This window comes from Electrona antarctica (assembly GCF_951216825.1).
Source record: "Electrona antarctica genome assembly, chromosome: 1".
In the NCBI taxonomy this organism is placed as follows: Eukaryota; Metazoa; Chordata; class Actinopteri; order Myctophiformes; family Myctophidae; genus Electrona; species Electrona antarctica.
The window spans coordinates 1,443,926-1,463,923 of record NC_136806.1 but is presented as its reverse complement, the minus strand read 5'-3'; the positions used below and the strand labels follow the sequence as shown (position 1 = coordinate 1,463,923).

General features: G+C 46.2%; 1 protein-coding gene across 1 annotated transcript in view; it reads left to right on the top strand.

Moving 5' to 3' along the window:
- The window catches only part of LOC306927372 (transcription factor E2-alpha-like), an 83,305-nt gene that overhangs the window by 43,457 nt on the left and 19,850 nt on the right, over positions 1–19,998 (top strand). Inside the window, exons 7-16 of the mRNA XM_079507083.1 lie at positions 1,344–1,445; positions 2,725–2,830; positions 4,978–5,117; positions 6,529–6,682; positions 7,524–7,579; positions 9,756–9,834; positions 12,215–12,324; positions 13,133–13,318; positions 13,730–13,835; positions 15,508–15,631. Coding sequence (XP_079363209.1) covers positions 1,344–1,445; positions 2,725–2,830; positions 4,978–5,117; positions 6,529–6,682; positions 7,524–7,579; positions 9,756–9,834; positions 12,215–12,324; positions 13,133–13,318; positions 13,730–13,835; positions 15,508–15,631 — 1,163 coding nt within the window. The remainder of the gene's footprint in view (positions 1–1,343; positions 1,446–2,724; positions 2,831–4,977; positions 5,118–6,528; positions 6,683–7,523; positions 7,580–9,755; positions 9,835–12,214; positions 12,325–13,132; positions 13,319–13,729; positions 13,836–15,507; positions 15,632–19,998) is intronic.

The window sequence follows — 19,998 nt, the reverse complement described above, 5'->3', positions numbered from 1 at the left end:
ATATCTTCTTCTCGGCACCCCGAGCTTCTATATTGAAAGACATCTCGGCGCTGATTGTGTTAAGAAGTAGCTGTGATGTGTTGTGAGCAGGTAGAGACAGAGTTAAATGTAATGCCTCCACATCTGCGATTGTGTGTGTTGTGCTTGTTGTGCCGCGCTGCAGAGCAGACGGTAGCAATACATTTGAGGTCCGGGCTTAAAGGACAACTTTAGTTTTTTTCAACCAAGGTTCATGTTTTAGGTTGTTATTAGAGAAACTAAAAGGTGAATGTTAATTTTCTTTCATTTGGTGCTTTCTTTCGTTTTTGACAGGAGGCCGGGGGCATTCGAGCATGGGGATATGTATTTTTACAAAATGTTATGGCGATTTATTTTTTTATGATTTACTATAGTCATACTAGACCCCAAGAAATTACATCTGGCCACAAAAGATCACAGGATCTACTGAATGTGTCAAACTGACATACAGTATTGAGCCTATACACACAGTATAAGCCTTCCCCCAGTAGGCTACCTTCACATTCAGTAGATCCTGTGATCTTCTGTGGCCAGATGTCATTTACTGGGGTTTATTAGGACTATAGTAAATAATACAAAAATAAATCACCATAACATTTTGTAAAAAAATACATATTTAGCCCCATGCTCGAATGCCCCCGCCCCCCTGTCAAAAAGAGCTAAAATGAAAGAAAGCAGCAAATTAAAAAAATATGAACACTCATCTTTTACTTTCTCTAATAACAACCTAAAACATGAACCTTGGTTGAAATAAGTTGTCCTTTAACTTCCGCTCACTCCAGCCATTTAGTTATAACGGTACTTCCGGGTGCTTCAAAACACCACTGAGCAACTTCTACTGAAATGAATGGTTTGGGGGCGGGGCTGTCGCTCCTCCCTCTATCCTTGTATACCTCTAGGGTCCGGTTCGGTTCAGTCAGAACTCTAATGTTTTAGAGTCCTGGTCGACACCAGAACATTGTCTCTGTCGGGTGGAAACCGCATACGTCCAAAAGTGTTACTTTTCAGGATTCAGATTCAAAAAGCATCAACACAGTGATCTGATGGCAGATTTACAATCTTGTAAATCTGCTACTGTTGGTGCTTTTGTGTTGTTCGACCGTGCTCGAGATCATATGTTCCATAATGCCACGCCAGACTTCCCGGTCCTTCATTGCCATCCCCAGTTTCCTGCTTACTGATGCCTGTGTCCCTAGCGATGACATCAGGGAACGACAGGTTTCTACCTCTGGTCTGCTTTGAGGCAGGACTCCAGAGAAGAAGGGAAGATATAACCTCATTGTCAGCTCTGTAGCAGTGACCGGCAAACTGTGTTCTTCTCGCAGTCGAAACGAGGACACATCAAGGCCTCACGCCACGTCAACCTCAACAACCGCAAACTCACAGTCGTCCACTTTTCTGTCCCGTTTATCCTTCAGATTTCAAAAGTTAGGCTTTTTTAATCTGAAAAGTATAGCTTGTCATCAGTGTAGCTTAAAGAGAAGCTGTCTTCTTGTACGGTCACACAGAGGCTCTCAAACACACACACATGGATTATTAGTAAATCCTAGTGGTCAGTTTTTTCATGAGTCATGGCAATAACTCTCTCTCTCTCTCTCTCTCTCTCTCTCTCTCTCTCTCTCTCTCGTTGTATGGATTTAAGCAGGGTATCTCACAGTGGGTGTCTTGAGCCTGTGACACCCTAGGGTGCGTTGAGTCCAGGGGTGTCTCAGAATACTTATATTTGGAACGTATCAATGCCACTTCAGTTTAACCACTCATCACCGCTAAACCCCTTATCCCTAAACTTCTTCTTTTACTATTTTGCAAAACCTTTTTGAATAGTTAAAACGTGTCAATGTAGATTGACTAGTTGAACTATTCAAAAATGTTTTTCAAAATAGTAAAAAGAAAAAGGCAAGAAGGCAAAAAGGAAGTTTAGGGATAAGGTGTTTAGTAGTTTAGGGATAAGGGGTTTAGTAGTTTAGGGATAAGGGGTTTAGTAGTTTAGGGATAAGGGGTTTAGTAGTTTAGGGATAAGGGGTTTAGTAGTTTAGGGATAAGGGGTTTAGTAGTTTAGGGATAAGGGGTTTAGTAGTTTAGGGATAAGGGGTTTAGTAGTTTAGGGATAAGGGGTTTAGTAGTTTAGGGATAAGGGGTTTAGTAGTTTAGGGATAAGGGGTTTAGTAGTTTAGGGATAAGGGGTTTAGTAGTTTAGGGATAAGGGGTTTAGTATAGTTTAGGGATAAGGGGTTTAGTAGTTTAGGGATAAGGGGTTTAGTAGTTTAGGGATAAGGGGTTTAGCGTTGAGGAAAACGGAGCCCTAAGTCTTTGACTCTCTGTAGTGATTGAAACAGCCCTGAGCTTCAGCCCTGAGCTTCAGCCCTGAGCTTCAGCCCTGAGCTTCAGCCTGAGCTTCAGCCCTGAGCTTCAGCCCTGAGCTTCAGCCCTGAGCTTCAGCCCTGAGCTTCAGCCCAGCCAGTGTGTTGGTGTTACGGATGCACTAAACCAAGTCTCATTGTTTTTCTCATACAGTGACAAATAGAGATCTTATCTCATTCCACTGTTTTTATTGATTTTATTCCGTAGTCTTAGTGTTTGTATGTGTTGTTTCCTCATGTCCACATGCAACGTGTACTCAGAAAAGAGCTATATAAATTTGAGATATTATTATTATTATTATTAGTATTGTTGATCAATGCCATTAACTCTCTCTCTCCCTGTCAGGTGTATGCGTCGGCCACAGGGACTGAGGACTTCAACAGAGACGGAGCCGGTGGTTACCCTGCCTCCAAGACGGGAGGGGTCTACCCTGCCCCCTTCTACATGCCAGGTAGGGCACCTTACCCTGCCCCCTTACTGCCCCCTTACTGCCCCCTTACTGCCCCCTTATACATGCCAGGTAGGGCACCTTACTTCTACATACCAGGTAGGGCACCTTACTTCTACATACCAGGTAGGGCACCTTACTTCTACATACCAGGTAGGGCACCTTACTTCTACATGCCAGGTAGGGCACCTTACTTCTACATACCAGGTAGGGCACCTTACTCCCTAAAATACAAGTGCACCTTTTTGAGGGGCCCTGGGAAGGAACCGGAATGGTTAACACCCCGAACGCCCTGGGTTATTTAATCCATTAAATCAGAGCGCCCAACGATTTATAGCAGCGGAGCACTTTTACCGACGCACCGGATGTTATCCCGGATGTGGATGTAGCAGCTAGATGTAGCCAAAACACTCTAGAGGCGATCGACAACAACGGGAGGTTTTATTAATTCTATCGCGACTAGCGACGGGACCGCGGTGGGCCGTCTAACACAGGATCTTTGCTTAGACTTGGACGGAATGATTTAGAATTTAGATCAAGAGTTATTCACGTTTTAAGTCTCGTCGGCTAAACAGGGTGGGAACATTTTCGATGACGTCCCACTGTTGCGCAACATCGTATGTTGCGCAACAGACGCTCCCAGGCTGTGGAGCGATGCGATCGGTTTTGATATCAATAATCTCCGTCAGGGCGAAGAACTTCGTCCTGTGCACTCGGGGTGTTAAAATCCTAAAAGAATCCTCCATGACATTTGGATAAAGCCTTTTATACCCTCAGTATCAAGACGGATGATATTTACTTAGATTGGAGTCTTAAAACCACTTAAGCCTTATTTTATTAATTGTCGTGTGGTGATGGTGATGCTGCAGACATAGCTAATCTACAAGCTCTCACAGCGCGTCGCTCACAATGTGTCACGTTGTAAGCTTTGTTTTGTAAGTGTTTAATTGTTCTAAGAGCATTTGAAATAGTTTGTTAATTTCATATGCCCCGGAAATTATGGATGCCTGAACTGATTTGTGCATCATATTTTGTTTCGGGAACATCAGCATCTTTTTAAGCGTATGCGTGAGTCAACAGGGAGAGAGAGAGACCGCTGGGGACCCTTTTTCCCCTCTCTCTCTTTTTCTCCTCCTCCTCCGCCTGCCTCAGGCTGGCGTTCGTAGCCGCCCCGCGGCGCCTCTGTGCGCTGCGCGGCGCGGCGGCCATCATCACGCTTCAATGAAGTTGTCACAATAATGTGACACGTCTCATATGTGGCTCTCATTGTCTCTCCTGTCCTGTGGCTGTTACCCCCCCCCCCCCACCTCCTCCTCCTCCTATTCCTCCTCTTCCTCCTCCTCTTCCTCTTCCTCCCCCCCTCCTCCCCCTCTTCCTCCTCCTCCCTCTCCTCCACCTCCTCATCCCTCTCCTCCTCCCTCTCTTCCCTCTCCTCCTCCTCCCTCTCCTCCTCCTCCTCCCTCTCTTCCCTCTCCTCCTCCTCCTCCCTCTCCTCATCCTCATCCTCCTCCTCCTCTTCCTCCTCCTCCCCCCCTCCTCCTCCCTCTCCTCCTCCTCCCTCTCCTCCTCCTCTTCCTCCTCCTCATCCTCCTCCCTCTCCTCCTCCTCCTCCTCCCTCTCTTCCCTCTCCTCCTCCTCCTCCCTCTCCTCATCCTCATCCTCCTCCTCCCTCTCCTCATCCTCCTCTTCCTCCTCTTCCTCCTCCTCTTCCTCCTCCTCCTCCCTCTCCTCCTCCTCCCTCTACTCCTCCTCCTCCTCCCTCCTCTTCCTCCTCCTCCTCTCTCTCCTCCTCCTCCCTCTCCTCCTCTTCCTCTTCCTCCTCCCTCTCGTCCTCCTCCTCCTCTTCCTCCTCCTCCTCCCTCTCGTCCTCCTCCCTCTCCTCCTCCTCCTCCTCTTCCTCCTCCCTCTCCTCCTCCTCCCCCTCCCTCTCGTCCTCCTCCCTCTCCTCCTCATCCTCTTCCTCCTCCTCCCTCCCTCTCCTCCTCCTCATCCTCCCTCTCCTCCTCCTCCCTCTCCTCCTCCTCCCTCCTCCTCCTCCTCTTCCTCCTCCTCCTCATCCTCCCTCTCCTCCTCCTCTTCCTCTTCCTCCCCCTCTCCTCCTCCTCCCCCCTCCTCATCCTCCCTCTCCTCCTCCTCCTCCTCCCTGACAGAAGGCCTCCACCCCTCCCCTGACCCGTGGGGGTCTCCTGGAGGGTCCATGGTGCAGCCCGGATACTCGGCCATGCTGGGGAACTCCCCCCACCTGGGCCAGGCCGGCTCCTTCACTGCCATCAACCCACAGGACAGAATGGTGAGACCGACCGACTGTACCGTTCACTGTGCTTTCTATGTTAACTTATCTCTTTACTAGTCCACTAGTAAATCCACTAGTTGACCTCGTTGGTACTAGTTGATGTGGTACTAGTTTTCTCCCGTTTTTGTAGGCCTCAAGATCAGGTAGATTATAGTTATAGTCACCAATGTTCACAGTTTTTAAATGTACAAATATTATTAAAAATAAAATACAATTATTATTATTTTACATAATAGGTAGGTATAGTTAAACAACTAGTCGACTAGTAAACTAGGCAACTAGTTTACTAGTAAAAATCACTAGAAGTGAAAGCCCTATGGCCTCTAGAACTACAGTTCCCAGTGGCAGCATGGCAACATTTTACTAGGGACATACAAATAAATATACACCTATATTTAAAAAAACAAAAACAAAACAGGAAATCATATAAGGAGGTAACAAGGGAAAATAAACATATACAGTGAGGGGGAACAGGGGTGGGGGGGGGGGGGGTGGATTCAGATTTTATGGGGGCCAGTTTTGAATTGCAGCCGTCCGTAGGTGCCCTTTAGAGCTGTTTTGAAGGAGTCAAGGGATGCCATTTTGGTGGCAAACACAATTTAGTCCCTTGTTTGTGCCGAATCTGGGTTGCACATGGTTTGTTGAGCTCCCTCTGGTGTTGTGGGTGTGAACTTCGCTGACATGCATGACCCATATTACGATAATAATGCACATATTATTATGATGTTTGTGATATTCTATTGTTAAAGTAGACTGATGCTACAGAAGGTGTAAAGAGATGGAGTTTCAGCCCCGCCCCCTTAGGTACACAGAGAAAAAAAACATCAATTTGTATATATTTATAATTCATTCATTTGTAACTAGTGCTACATAATTAATCAAAACCAGGTTGTGATCTAGATTCAGACACCTTTGAGATCTCATGTCTGAATGTGAGCCAGAATGGGGCAGCACTAGGTCTGTTGTCCACACAGTCCAGAATGGGGCAGCACTAGGTCTGCTGTCCACACAGTCCAGAATGGGGCAGCACTAGGTCTGCTGTCCAACCAGTCCAGAATGGGGCAGCACTAGGTCTGCTGTCCACACAGTCCAGAATGGGGCAGCACTAGGGCTGCTGTCCAACCAGTCCAGAATGGGGCAGCACTAGAGTCTGCTGTCCACACAGTCCAGAATGGGGCAGCACTAGGTCTGCTGTCCACACAGTCCAGAATGGGGCAGCTAGTCTTCTGTCCACACAGTCCAGAATGGGGCAGCACTAGGGCTGCTGTCCAAACAGTCCAATTCACTTTAGTTCCTCTTGTGTTTTTGCTAGAAGAGAGAGACTTTAACTCTGCATTCTGTGTTTAATTGTGGATTTCGAGTCTGATTAAATGCCTACATTTTAAAATGTATCTTTCTCCTCCCCCAGAAGAGGCAGCCCCTCCCCCTCTCCCCCCAGAACTACCCTCTCCACGCCAGCGAGGTGAACGGTGCCACTCATCCCTCCGGCTTCCACTCTGGGTCCTCCGGCTACGCTGTCCAGAACCACACCCCCCCGGTCAACGGTACCGACGCCATTATGGGTAAATATAACACCACACCCCCCCGGTCAACGGTACCGACGCCATTATGGGTAAATATAACACCATACCCCCCCGGTCAACGGTACCGACGCCATTATGGGTAAATATAACACCACACCCCCCCGGTCAACGGTACCGACGCCATTATGGGTAAATATAACACCACACCCCCCCGGTCAACGGTACCGACGCCATTATGGGTAAATATAACACCACACCCCCCCGGTCAACGGTACCGACGCCATTATGGGTAAATATAACACCCCCCCTGTCAACGGTACCGAGCATGCAGTAACAGCATGATGACAGCACAGAAAGATACAGGAGCACGCAGAAATCCATATTATCTTGGTCCACGGGCCCTACTTGATCCACTAGGGCCCTAGTTGATCCACTAGGGCCCGTGGATCAACTAGGGCCCGTGGATCCACTAGGGCCCTAGTGGATCCACTAGGGCCCTAGTTGATCCACGCAGAAATCCATATTATCTTGGTCCACGGGCCCTAGTTGATCCACTAGGGCCCTAGTTGATCCACTAGGGCCCGTGGATCAACTAGGGCCTGTGGATCAACTAGGGCCCTAGTGGATCCACTAGGGCCCGTGGACCAAGATAATATGGATTTCTGCGTGGATCAACTAGGGCCCTAGTGGATCAACTAGGGCCCTAGTTGATCCACGGGCCCTAGTTGATCCACGGGCCCTAGTTGATCCACGGGCCCTAGTTGATCAACTAGGGCCCTAGTTGATCCACGGGCCCTAGTTGATCCACGGGCCCTGGGCCCTAGTTGATCCTCAACATTGAGTAGATGTTAGTAACCGTGTGTCTTGGTTCTCCCACCAGCTAGAGGATCAGCTCCTGGAAGCTCCGGGGATGAGATTGGAAAAGCCCTGGCCTCGGTAAGCAGCCTTCAACAACATGCCTGTCTCGCACGCACGCACGCACGCACGGGTGCACGCACGCACGCACACACGCACGCACAGGCGCACGCACGCACGCACGGGTGCACGCACGCACATCCATTCACATCTCTTAATAAAGCGGTTGAGGGACCTTAATGTCCATCCTCTTATTATTAGATGGTACCATTCATTCTTAACTAAACGTACACAAAGGGTCAGTGTGAATGGCACTATGTCAGAGCGCAGAACCCTGAGTACTGGAGCACCTCAGGGCTGCGTTAGCTCACCTGTCCTTTTTACTCTGTATACAAATGAGTCTAGAAGTGGCAACCCGAACAATTACATCATTCAATTCTCGGATGATACTGCCATCTTAGCCCTTCTGGATAACGATAGGGATGTAGTTGACTACTTTTTAGAGGTACAGAACTTTGTAAAGTGGTGTGATGACAACCACCTTATTCTTAACGTTAAGAAGACACAGGAGATGGTGTTTGACCCCAAGAGTATTGGTGATCACAGGCCTGTGGTCATCCATGACTCGACCATCTCACAGGTCTCCTCATAGAAATACTTGGGGATCTGTATTGAAAACTCACTAACTTGGAATACACATGTTGACAGTCTCTGTAGTAAACTAAAGCAAATACTGCACTTCCTTCGGCGTCTCAGGGTTCATGGTGTTGACCAAAGATTTGTGTTAGTGTTCTATCGAGCAGTCTTGGAAAGCCTGGTCAGGTTTGGCATCACAGTTTGGTTCGGTATTGTCCAAATTGTTCAGATTGGTGCAGACTGCAGAGAAGATCATAGGGGTAAGACGACTCCCCTCTCTGCAGTCTATTTATGAGCAGGCTACATTAAAACAGGCTCAAAAAATCGTCAGTGATGTTACCCATGTTTTAAATGGCGAGTTTGTACTTCTGCCCTCTGGGAGAAGATACAAAGAACCAAAGTGGAAGTACCTGCATCAACCAAGATGTTGAACAAGGCTCTGAAACAGCAGTAACTGTGTGAGGCTATATTATCCACATCATGTGTGCAATTGTGTAATGTTGTCTCTGTAATGCATTTTTGTTGATGTTTTATGTGTGGCTGTAGCTGGGGTGAAAGCCCAAGACAAATGTCCCTTGTGGACAATAAAGTTTACCTTGACCTTGATGACAAGTGTTCCATGTTTCGTCTTGACCGCGCTATTGATCAGAATCAGATGTCGGATTATCGGCCAAATGTTCAGTATATGGTGGGCTGCGTGTGCAAACGGACCCTTAAGAGGTCTGTAGCTCTGAGAGGGTACACATGGAACCAAACAGACCCTTAAGAGGTATGTAGCTCTGAGAGGGTACACATGGAACCAAACGGACCCTTAAGAGGTCTGTAGCTCTGAGAGGGTACACATGGAACCAAACCCTTAAGAGGTCTGTAGCTCTGAGAGGGTACACATGGAACCAAACCCTTAAGAGGTCTGTAGCTCTGAGAGGGTACACATGGAACCAAATGGACCCTTAAGAGGTCTGTAGCTCTGAGAGGGTACACATGGAACCAAACGGACCCTTAAGAGGTCTGTAGCTCTGAGAGGGTACACATGGAACCAAACCCTTAAGAGGTCTGTAGCTCTGAGAGGGTACACATGGAACCAAACCCTTAAGAGGTCTGTAGCTCTGAGAGGGTACACATGGAACCAAACCCTTAAGAGGTCTGTAGCTCTGAGAGGGTACACATGGAACCAAACCCTTAAGAGGTCTGTAGCTCTGAGAGGGTACACATGGAACCAAACCCTTAAGAGGTCTGTAGCTCTGAGAGGGTACACATGGAACCAAACGGACAGTACGGGTCCTTTTGGTTCCATTTTAAAAAAAAACTACCGTTGAGAACCATTGTTTATTGTACCTTTACATATGAAGAAAAAGTCTGACGTGTGTGTGTGTGTGTGTGTGTGTGTGTGTGTGTGTGTGCGTGCGTGCGTGCGTGTGTGTGTGTGTGTGTGTGTGTGTGTGTGTGTGTGTGTGTGTGTGTGTGTGTGTGTGTGTGTGTGTGTGTGTGTGTGTGTGTGTGTGTGTGTGTGTGTGTGTGTGTGTGTGTGTGTGTGTGTGTGTGTGTGTGTGTGTGTGTGTGTGTGTGTGTGTGTGTGTGTGTGTGTGTGTGTGTGTGTGTGTGTGTGTGTGTGTGTGTGTAGATCTACCCCTCAGACAACAACAGCGCCACCTACCCTCCATCTCCGTCCACTCCGTCAGGCTCCCCTCAGGCCATATCAGGTGAGTGACGCCTCGCCGTGCCGCGCCTCGGGAACCCCTTTTGGTGTTTTAAGCATTTTGTTATACTTTAGCTATTGAAAAATAGCAGATCTACAAGCTCGTAGCACGGCACCGAGTGGCGCGCTACGAGCTTGTAGAATATCTATATAATGAATATCTATATAATGAATATCTATATAATGGAACTATGCATGTATACTTTATAGTCTACATGAAAATACTATAAGTCTACATAAAAGGCTATCTAAGTCTACATAAAAGGCTATCTAAGTCTACATAAAAGGCTATCTAAGTCTACATAAAAGGCTATCTAAGTCTACATGAAAATACTATAAGTCTACATAAAAGGCTATCTAAGTCTACATAGAAGGCTATCTAAGTCTACATGAAAATACTATAAGTCTACATAAAAGGCTATCTAAGTCTACATAAAAGGATATCTAAGTCTACATAAAAGGCTATCTAAGTCTACATGAAAATGTCATGGCTAGGGCAAGTGCTAAAGAATATATATTCTTTCAGAGCGAACGTTTTTAACTCAAATCTTTGTTTCCGCGCGGCCCCTGGAACAACATATTTTCACATGGGGGTCGGCGGCCAAATACATATAATTTCTGGGGTCCTTGACATGAAATAGTTTGAGAATCACTGACAGTTTTTTCAGAAAACTGTCAGGATCTAGAAGACATTTGTAGAATCATCCTCAGGTCTAAATGGGTTAATTTTTGCTAAACTGCAAGCTATGTATGCTTAGATTATTTCTAATTGCTTATTATTTTAGGATAGATTTGCGCAACTGTAAAGACGAAACGGAAGTGGGGCTATATCGCTTACTCATGATCAGAGCTTCCGTTGCTCCAGACTGTATGACGGAAGCATTTATATTTTACTCATGATCAGAGCTTCCGTTGCTCCAGACTGTATGACGGAAGCATTTATTATTTACTCATGATCAGAGCTTCCGTTGCTCCAGACTGTATGACGGAAGCATTTATTATTTACTCATGATCAGAGCTTCCATCGCTCCAGACTGTATGACGGAAGCATTTATTATTTACTCATGATCAGAGCTTCCGTTGCTCCAGACTGTATGACGGAAGCATTTATATTTTACTCATGATCGGAGCTTCCATCGCTCCAGACTGTATGACGGAAGCATTTATACTTTACTCATGATCGGAGCTTCCGTTGCTCCAGACTGTACGACGGAAGCATTTATATTTTACTCATGATCGGAGCTTCCGTTGCTCCAGACTGTACGACGGAAGCATTTGAAGATTGCAAAAGGCATCAGTCTGGCCACGAGGCCAGACTGATAAATATTGAACTAGTTGGTTCAATATTTATATAGAAAATAAGACACTTTCAACTTTGTGTGATTCTGGGCGTGTCATCACAGTCTCAGCCGATCTACAAACTCTACAATGTGTCGCGTCAGGCTGTGAGCTTGTAGATCTGCTGTCGTGCAACAGACGAGTACACAAATACCACATTCATTTATAAGACATAGAAATGATGAAATATGGAGATGCGGGGTTTGAGCAGCCAGTCAGTCAGCCAATCAGTGTGCAGCAGAGACCTGGTTTGTGCAGCCAGCCAGCCAATCAGTGTGCAGCAGAGACCAGGTTTGAGCAGCCAGCCAGTCAGCCAGCCAATCAGTGTGCAGCAGAGACAATGATGGAAATCTTCTAAAATGTGTCCCATCCTTGTCATGAGCACAACACAACAGCACCATCTGGTGGGCCAACAGGGGAACTTAAATGATTTGAAACTAGTGGATTGCTTAGCATATTATGTCAAGGTCCATTATTACGTTGGATAAGATTTTGTCCACAATTTGAATTGATGTTGGTACCATTTGGAGAGATAACAGGCAAACGTTGATCAAAACAACAATTATTCTACATTCTCTAATTGTGTAGACTTCTGGTAAATGAAGTAATGCAGATAACAATAAACACCTGCATGAGGAGAGCGCTCTCAAGAGTAACACTTATATAAGGGTCCATTTGGTTTCCACATCATTTAAGTTTAAGACTTAAGTCTTGCCACCATGACTGTCTCTGTATCAAAAAGACTCACACATATCTATCTAAATTATATAGTTTTAGCCTTTGCATGAGATTGTCTTTGTCTTTAATCCCTGTGTGTGTGTGTGTGTGTGTGTGTGTGTGTGTGTGTGTGTGTGTGTGTGTGTGTGTGTGTGTGTGTGTGTGTGTGTGTGTGTGTGTGTGTGTGTGTGTGTGTGTGTGTGTGTGTGTGTGTGTGTGTGTGTGTGTGTGTGTGTGTGTGTGTGTGTGTGTGTGTGTGTGTGTGTGTGTGTGTGTGTGTGTGTGTGTGTGTGTGTGTGTGTGGGTGGGTGGGTGGTTCCTGTCCTCAGGTTCTGCCTCCCAGTGGACTCGCTCCTCGGGTCAGGCCACTCCTTCACCCAACTTCGAGCACGGACTTCACGCCTTGGTCAGTCCAGTCTCGTCTGGACTTCAGGCCCTGGTGAGTTCAGAATACAAGAACAGCTTGAAACGTAGCTGTCTAGGTTTTCACTCCTAAATGGTGCATTTATATAGTGCCTTTATCCAAAGCACTTTACATTCACCCATTCACACACACATTCATACACCTTTACATAGATGGAACCGGGAACCTTGCGGTTCTCATCCGGCTGTTCTACCAGCCACTCTAACCCTGAACCACTGCCGCCCGAGTCGTGAGGCCTTATCTTCTGGTACTACCTCACGCTGTCACGTCTAAAGTCTCTCTAGACGCGTTTATATTCCAAACCAGAAGCTCGGTTAAAGACGGGTATACACGTCTACGGCCCCCCACGGTTTCATTAGAAAAGACTGCCTTAGCATGATTAGTGTTAAGTAACGAGTACATTTGAGTACCGTTTCCACCACTGTCTCTCCAACGACAACATTCTTCTCCATTCAGCATTTGGTCTTCTATGTCTTTCCAACACCAGAACATATTCTATGTCTTTCCAACACCAGAACATATTCTATGTCTTTCCAACACCAGAACATATTCTATGTCTTTCCAACACCAGAACATATTCTATGTCTTTCCAACACCAGAACATATTCTATGTCTTTCCAACACCAGAACATATTCTATGTCTTTCCAACACCAGAACATATTCTATGTCTTTCCAACACCAGAACATATTCTATGTCTTTCCAACACCAGAACATATTCTATGTCTTTCCAACACCAGAACATATTCTATGTCTTTCCAACACCAGAACATATTCTATGTCTTTCCAACACCAGAACATATTTTATGTCTTTCCAACCCCAGAACAAGATGGAGGACCGCCTGGAGGAGGCCATCCACGTCCTCCAACGCGGGCAGGGCGGGCGCCACGGGCCTGGCGGCCCGGCCAACTCTCTGGCCGAGATGCACAGCCTGCTGACGTCTGGCCTGGGGATACCGCCGGGCTTCAGCGCCGCGGGCCTGGGCCTGGCCAGCCGTCTGCCTGGACTGGTGAGGCACGCACGCACGCACGCACGCACGACACACACACACACACACACACACACACACACACACACACACACGCACAGCATGCACGCACGCACGCACACTGGGCTGGGCCTGGCCAGTCGCCTGCCTGGACTGGTGAGTCAGGCGCGCGCGCGCACACACACACACACACACACACACACACACACACACACACACACACACACACACACACACACATCGTTACGTCATGTTGTTCAGGGTCCATTTGGTTCCATGTGTTACACTCTCAGACATCTCACATAACCTTGATTAAAGTCTTGTAAAGGTGGAACTTCCAGTGTTATTTCCTGGTAACGTATTTCATTTATTTATTTTAAAAAGGAAGATGATGCAATTGTGTGTGTGTGTGCCTGTGCGTGTGTTGTGCAGCTCTCCAACCACCACGATGACTCCCCTCTGCCATCTAGTGGTGGACTCCTGCATGGACACCACAGCACTCCATCAGGCCTGCCGGGCTCCACTGAAGGCTTCACTGGTGAGTTTAGGACAGTACTACAGCCCGTTCTAAGTCCTACCCCAGCCCCTTCTAAGTTCCCACCCCAGCCCGTTCTAAGTCCCACCCCAGCCCGTTCTAAGTTCCACCCCAGCCCGTTCTAAGTTCCACCCCAGCCCGTTCTAAGTCCCACCCCAGCCCGTTCTTGGCCAATGACACGTTAGTGGCGGTTACTAGGTAAGGATCCTGGTCAATGCTGGTCAAAATGGTTAAGCAGTGTCAATAAATATATTTGATGTAGCATGTGTGGACCTCAGAAAGAGGGTTTGTTTTCTTACCTTGTTATGAGCAAACTATGAATCCATTCCATGAATTATCACTTCCATTGTAACGGGGAAACAGCTCTCAGTCACTCTTTTAGCACATAAACAAACACAACCAAAGCTGATTCTGACAGGTTATCACATCAGGAAAACTCATGCGGTTATATTTTAAATTAAAAATGTCAACTTTGTCTTGTTTTGACTAATTTGTGTAAAAACGATCTGATTGGTCCAAATATGTACACCCACTCCTGAAGTGTATTATTGTAATGCTGTTGAGCCACGACGGAGACATAAACAAACGGATTTGATGTTGTCCGCTTGTCGCTAAAAACATAAACAATGGACGTGTTTGAGGAAGACACTTTAGAAGACACTTTAAGAGACACTTTAGAAGACACACTGGGACTGCTCGTCTGCGAGGCTGCAGCTGGTGCATCCCAAACAGCGTGGAGACTTGTTTACATACGAAACCTTGCAAGATGTCCCCACGAGAGTTGGGAACGCCGGAGTACTGCTTCAGTCTATCTCCAACCAAAATAGTTGCTTTATAAATCTATCTTAAAAGACGAAAATAAAACCGTTCAGACTGTTCTGAGTTCAGACTGAGCTCAGATTGAGGTGATGATTCCCAGCACCGGGACCGGTTCCCAGCGCTTATGATGAGAAGGAAAGTATGTGCCCTGTGAGCCCCGGACATGATTCTGTGTTCTCGGCAATTTCAGTGGTGTCGCTTCAAATGGGGACCAGGTGGGGGCGTTGGCGGTAAATGCGTCTCTGTGTGTGTCGCTCTAGGCCTGTCCGCCAGCCTGATGCGGTCCATTAAAACCCATTTACCGCTACCATTATTTAATCCCTCCGTCGCGTCCTGCCAGGGTTTTATCGCGCGTGACACTTACTTTGAAGAGCCAAATATCCGTAATCGCATTTTACTATGAAACCATTCCGTGTGTGTTGACGAAGCTGGTGCTTGTTCTCTCGGTCGGTGGTGGAAAAAGTGGACCGCGAGTATCACAGCGCCTGCTACAGGCCGTTGAAAACGCTTGTCTGGGACAAAGCGACCCCTGCAATGTCGCTTCTGTGAGATAAAGCCGTCTGAAAACAGAGCCGGCAATGTAAGTGGATGCGCGCGCATTTTCCAAATGGCCGCGCCCATTGGGTCAGAAGCATAACAAAGCTAACGGACGGTAGATTTCGATACGATCGTATTAAAACATACATTAATGAATACATCGCTGTTAAAACGGCTTTTCCGTTTGTGGCAGGCTACAAGATTCTACGTGTTAATATTCCTATGTTCCTGGCGGGCCTCGTGTTAAGTGTGTGTGTGTGTGTGTGTGTGTGTGTGTGTGTGTGTGTGTGTGTGTGTGTGTGTGTGTGCGTGGCTCTAGGCCTGTCCGCCAGCCTGATGCGGTCGAGTATCGGAGACATCAAGCGGGAGGACAAGGAGGACGACGAGAACTCCTCCATCAAGTCTGACGACGACAAGAAGGACATGAAGCGCATTCGAACAAGGTACGCACGCACACACACATTCACGCACGCATTCACGCACATGAAGTGCGTTTGAACAAGGTGTCTAAAGCCCTTCGCCTCTCACACACACACACACACACACACACACACACACACACACACACGCACTCACACACTCACGCACTCACTCACTCATGCACTCACGCACACACACACACACACACACACACACACACACACACACACACACTCAGCAGTGGAAAGTAGCTACTTACATTTACTTGAGTACTGTACTTATAAGTGTAATTTGGAGGTATTTAATTTGACTTTAGTATCTCTAATATCCAGAACTCTTACTGTTACTCCACCACATCTCAGAGGCAGATATCCTACTGTTAATCCACTACAGTTATTTAAAAACTTAGTTAATTGTTACTTATAGATTTGGATTATTGTTACAAAACACACATGAACCACTTCAGCCCTGGATAGTTGGTTTAGACCATTTTAAAATGGCCGAACTGTAGTTTGATAAGATTGTTCACAGATTCTATACTATTTGAAAAGTTGTGAAATGGGACATTCTGCATAATGAGGACTTTTATTTTCCTGCCAATGCACACATACTGAAGCTGCGTTCAGACCCGTTCACTGGGTTCTGGTTCTGGTCTTTGCATTGAATTGCATGTCTGAACACATCCTTTAGTCCTACTTTTAGCGTCCGCAAATTCTGCACCTCACAGCCAGTGGCGTGCACAGACATTTAGAGGGGCAGGGGTTAGGGGTTAGAGGTCAGGGGTCACAGACATTTAGAGGGGCAGGAGTTAGGGGTTAGAGGTCAGGGGTTAGGGGTCACAGACATTTAGAGGTGCTCAAGTGAAATAAAAAGGGCACCTTGTGCAGCGCGTGGAACCGGCCGGTTGCCTTAATAGTGTGAGATTTATAGTTTTTGAGGCATAAATAATATATTGGACATTGAACAGGGACATTTAACTGAATGGACAAAGACTTGGATTTAATATAATGTATCATAAAAGGTATAAGGTAGCCTTCAGACCCCCATTTGAAGAGATATGAATGAATTAATGAAAAACTTTATTCCGAACATGATAAAATGTAGACAAGTCAAGTAATTAAAATAAGTGCAATATAGAACAAATAAAATAATATTCCCAAAGCAAAAAGCAAACAAACAAAATAAGCCTCACTGGCTGCAAGTATAATAATTATTATAATATGCCAGGGACCCCCATAGGGACCCCCATAAGAGAAAATTTGTACAGCTCTAGTAGTGATTCTCAACCTGTTGACATGCATTAGTCTACGGACCCCCATTTAATGGCATTTCTATCTCCGAGACCCCCAATTTATAGTGTAAAATCAATGTTAATTTAACTCAGTGTACAAATGGAGCCAAAGCCGTTGTACACTTTCAGAGTTACAGACCCATAAGGGTCCATTTGGTTCCAAATTTAGCTGGGGACCCCCTGGAACTCTCTCAAGGACCCCTGGGGGTCCCCAGACCTCACTCTTGAGAGCCACTGTATTGACTGGCTAGTAAACAAGGGAACATTTAGCTCTACAGAAGGCCAGTCTGTGGGTTTCAGCCACTTGGCATCCTGTCCTGGGCATGTCAACAGGCAAAGACGTGCAAATCCACAAACTAAATTGGGTGTTGTCGCTCTCCGTCATATATCAAAGTATATAGGCCTTTAAGTGCGTAATAGTTCCTTAATGAACTAGCCAATAAATAAAGGCTTTATTTTATGGGGGGTTTTTGCGCTAGAAGAGTTGCTTGCATCGTCCGTAATTATTTTTATGTGGTTGGGTATTTATGCCGTTGGTATCTTTCCAGACCCAACGTGGGGCCAGCGGTCGTGTTGCTCAGACACATTTAGCTCCGTATTTGGTTTGGTTTGTGTTGTCAGAGAGAGAGACTGTTCTTCTCCGCTGCAGGCAAAGCAAATCAATCACAACAACCTTTATGCTAGCGGATCACAGCGCTGCTGTTGTCCTTGATTGGAGTTAAGAGCAATTATCTTAGATCCAGGCCTCACCCTGCAGTTTCCCTGTGATCAGATTGTTACAATTTAGGCATTTAGCAGACGCTCTTAATCCAGAGGGATTTACATTAATCAAGAACAAAAAGCATGGCAATATATCACATACATAAAAAGTAGTTATCATAAAACATGCATAAGTGAAGAACGTAACAGTGGAATATCTATATATAACTATACATACAATTTACAATTTAGGCATTTAGCAGACACTCTTAATCCAGAGCGATTTACATTAGGCAAGTACAAAAGCATGGGAATACATCACATATATAAAATGCATTTATCATGAAACATGCGTAAGCTAAGAACGTAACTAGACCATAACTATATAATGACACTATACATATAAACTATACATATATACTATACTATGCTATACATATGTACTATGAGGTGCTATGACTACATACAATGCAATTATTGTGCTGTCTACATGACATGCTATAAGTCTGTTTCAAATGCTATCTAAGTCTAAAAGTGCTATCTAAGGGGGTAGGGTAAGTGCTATGGGCCATGATGGAGTCTGAAAAGGTGGGTCTTCAGACTACGGCGGAAGATTGGGAGTGATGCTGCAGTTCTGATTGCAACGGGGAGTGCATTCCACAGTTTTGGGGCCAGAAGGGAGAAGAGTTTGGGACGTGTGGAGCGTTAACATATATACTATACTATGCTATACGTATAGTATAGTATAGTATGTATAGTTTATATGTTTAGTTTCATTATATTCCACTGTTACGTTCTTAGCTTACACATGTTAATGAATTGCATTTTTATAGCGCTTTTCCAAGTGCTCAAAGCGCTTTACAATGGTTCATTCATTCATACATTGGGAGGTGAAGCGGCGAACAGTCGACGCCAGCGTCCTCACTTCCCACATTCACACACCAATGGTGGCGAGCTCACACCAACCGACTCATTGGAGGCAATGTAGGGTTCAGTGTCTTGCCCAAGGACACTTCCACATCTGGACAGGAGGAGCCGGGATTCGAACCGCCGACCCAGGGATCATTGGACGACCTGATCTACCTCCTGAGCCACAGACGCCCAACGGCCTGGTGCACAATGAGCAGCTTGGTCTGGGGTTTCATGATAACTATTTTTTATGCATGTGATGTATCGCCATGCTTTTTGTTCTTGATTAATGTAAATCGCTCTGGATTAAGAGCGTCTGATAAATGCCTAAATTGTAACAATCTGATCACAGGGAACCTGCAGGGTGAGGATCAGCCTGGGTCTAAGATAATTTAATTTAATTTACATCGTTGTATATTAACACCTTGGATGTCCAAGCCGGAGTTCTCCGTCCAAGTTCAAGGTCATGGTCAAGTGCCCAACACGGAGATTGATAAACAAGACGGAGATTAATTAAAACAAAACCGTTCGCATCGCTCTAGAGCCTTGGAGCGCTTGCTGCCCGATCCGATGACGTGTCAAAAAGTGACACGTCATCGAAAATCTCCCCTGCCTGTTTAGCTGACGAAAACGAAAATCTTAAAACGATCATAACTCCCGATCTAAATCATCCCGTCTAATTCTGAAAAAATATCCTGTGTTAGACGGTGCTCAGCGGTCCAGTCGCTAGTCGCGATAGATTTATTATTACCTCCCGTTGTTGTCGATTGACTCTAGAGTGGTGTGGCTATTGTTAGCTGCTACACAGACATGCACACCAGCTTCCGGTGCGCCGGTAAAAGTGGTCCGTGCGCTACAAATGATGGGCACCCTGGATTAAATAGTTCCGGGCTTCTAAGGTGTTAATGATGTCAATTAGGATTATCCTGGAGTAGATGAAGGTTTACTTACCCTCCTTGTTTTGATTAATTAATAATTCCGCACAGCAGTGCCATCTGGAGGTCAGGTGACTTTGGGTTGGTGGACACGCCCACCCTGCCGTTGTACTTAACATACGTTGGTTAGTTTTGATTTTGTCGACTAAAAACCATAAGACTAAACTATGACTAAATATGGACGGAGTTTAATCTAAAAACCATAAACCATGAGGACTAAACTATGACTAAATATGGACGGAGTTTAATCTCGGGTTGTTGCTCTCTGAAAATAGCCGCTCCACAAGCAGCACACAACGCGTTGCGTGCTGCTTGTGGACACAACGCGTTGCGTGCTGCTTGTGGACACAACGCGTTGCGTGCTGCTTGTGGACACAACGCGTTGCGTGCTGCTTGTGGACACAACGCGTTGCGTGCTGCTTGTGGACACAACGCGTTGCGTGCTGCTTGTGGACACAACGCGTTGCGTGCTGCTTGTGGACACAACGCGTTGCGTGCTGCTTGTGGACACAACGCGTTGCGTGCTGCTTGTGGACACAACGCGTTGCGTGCTGCT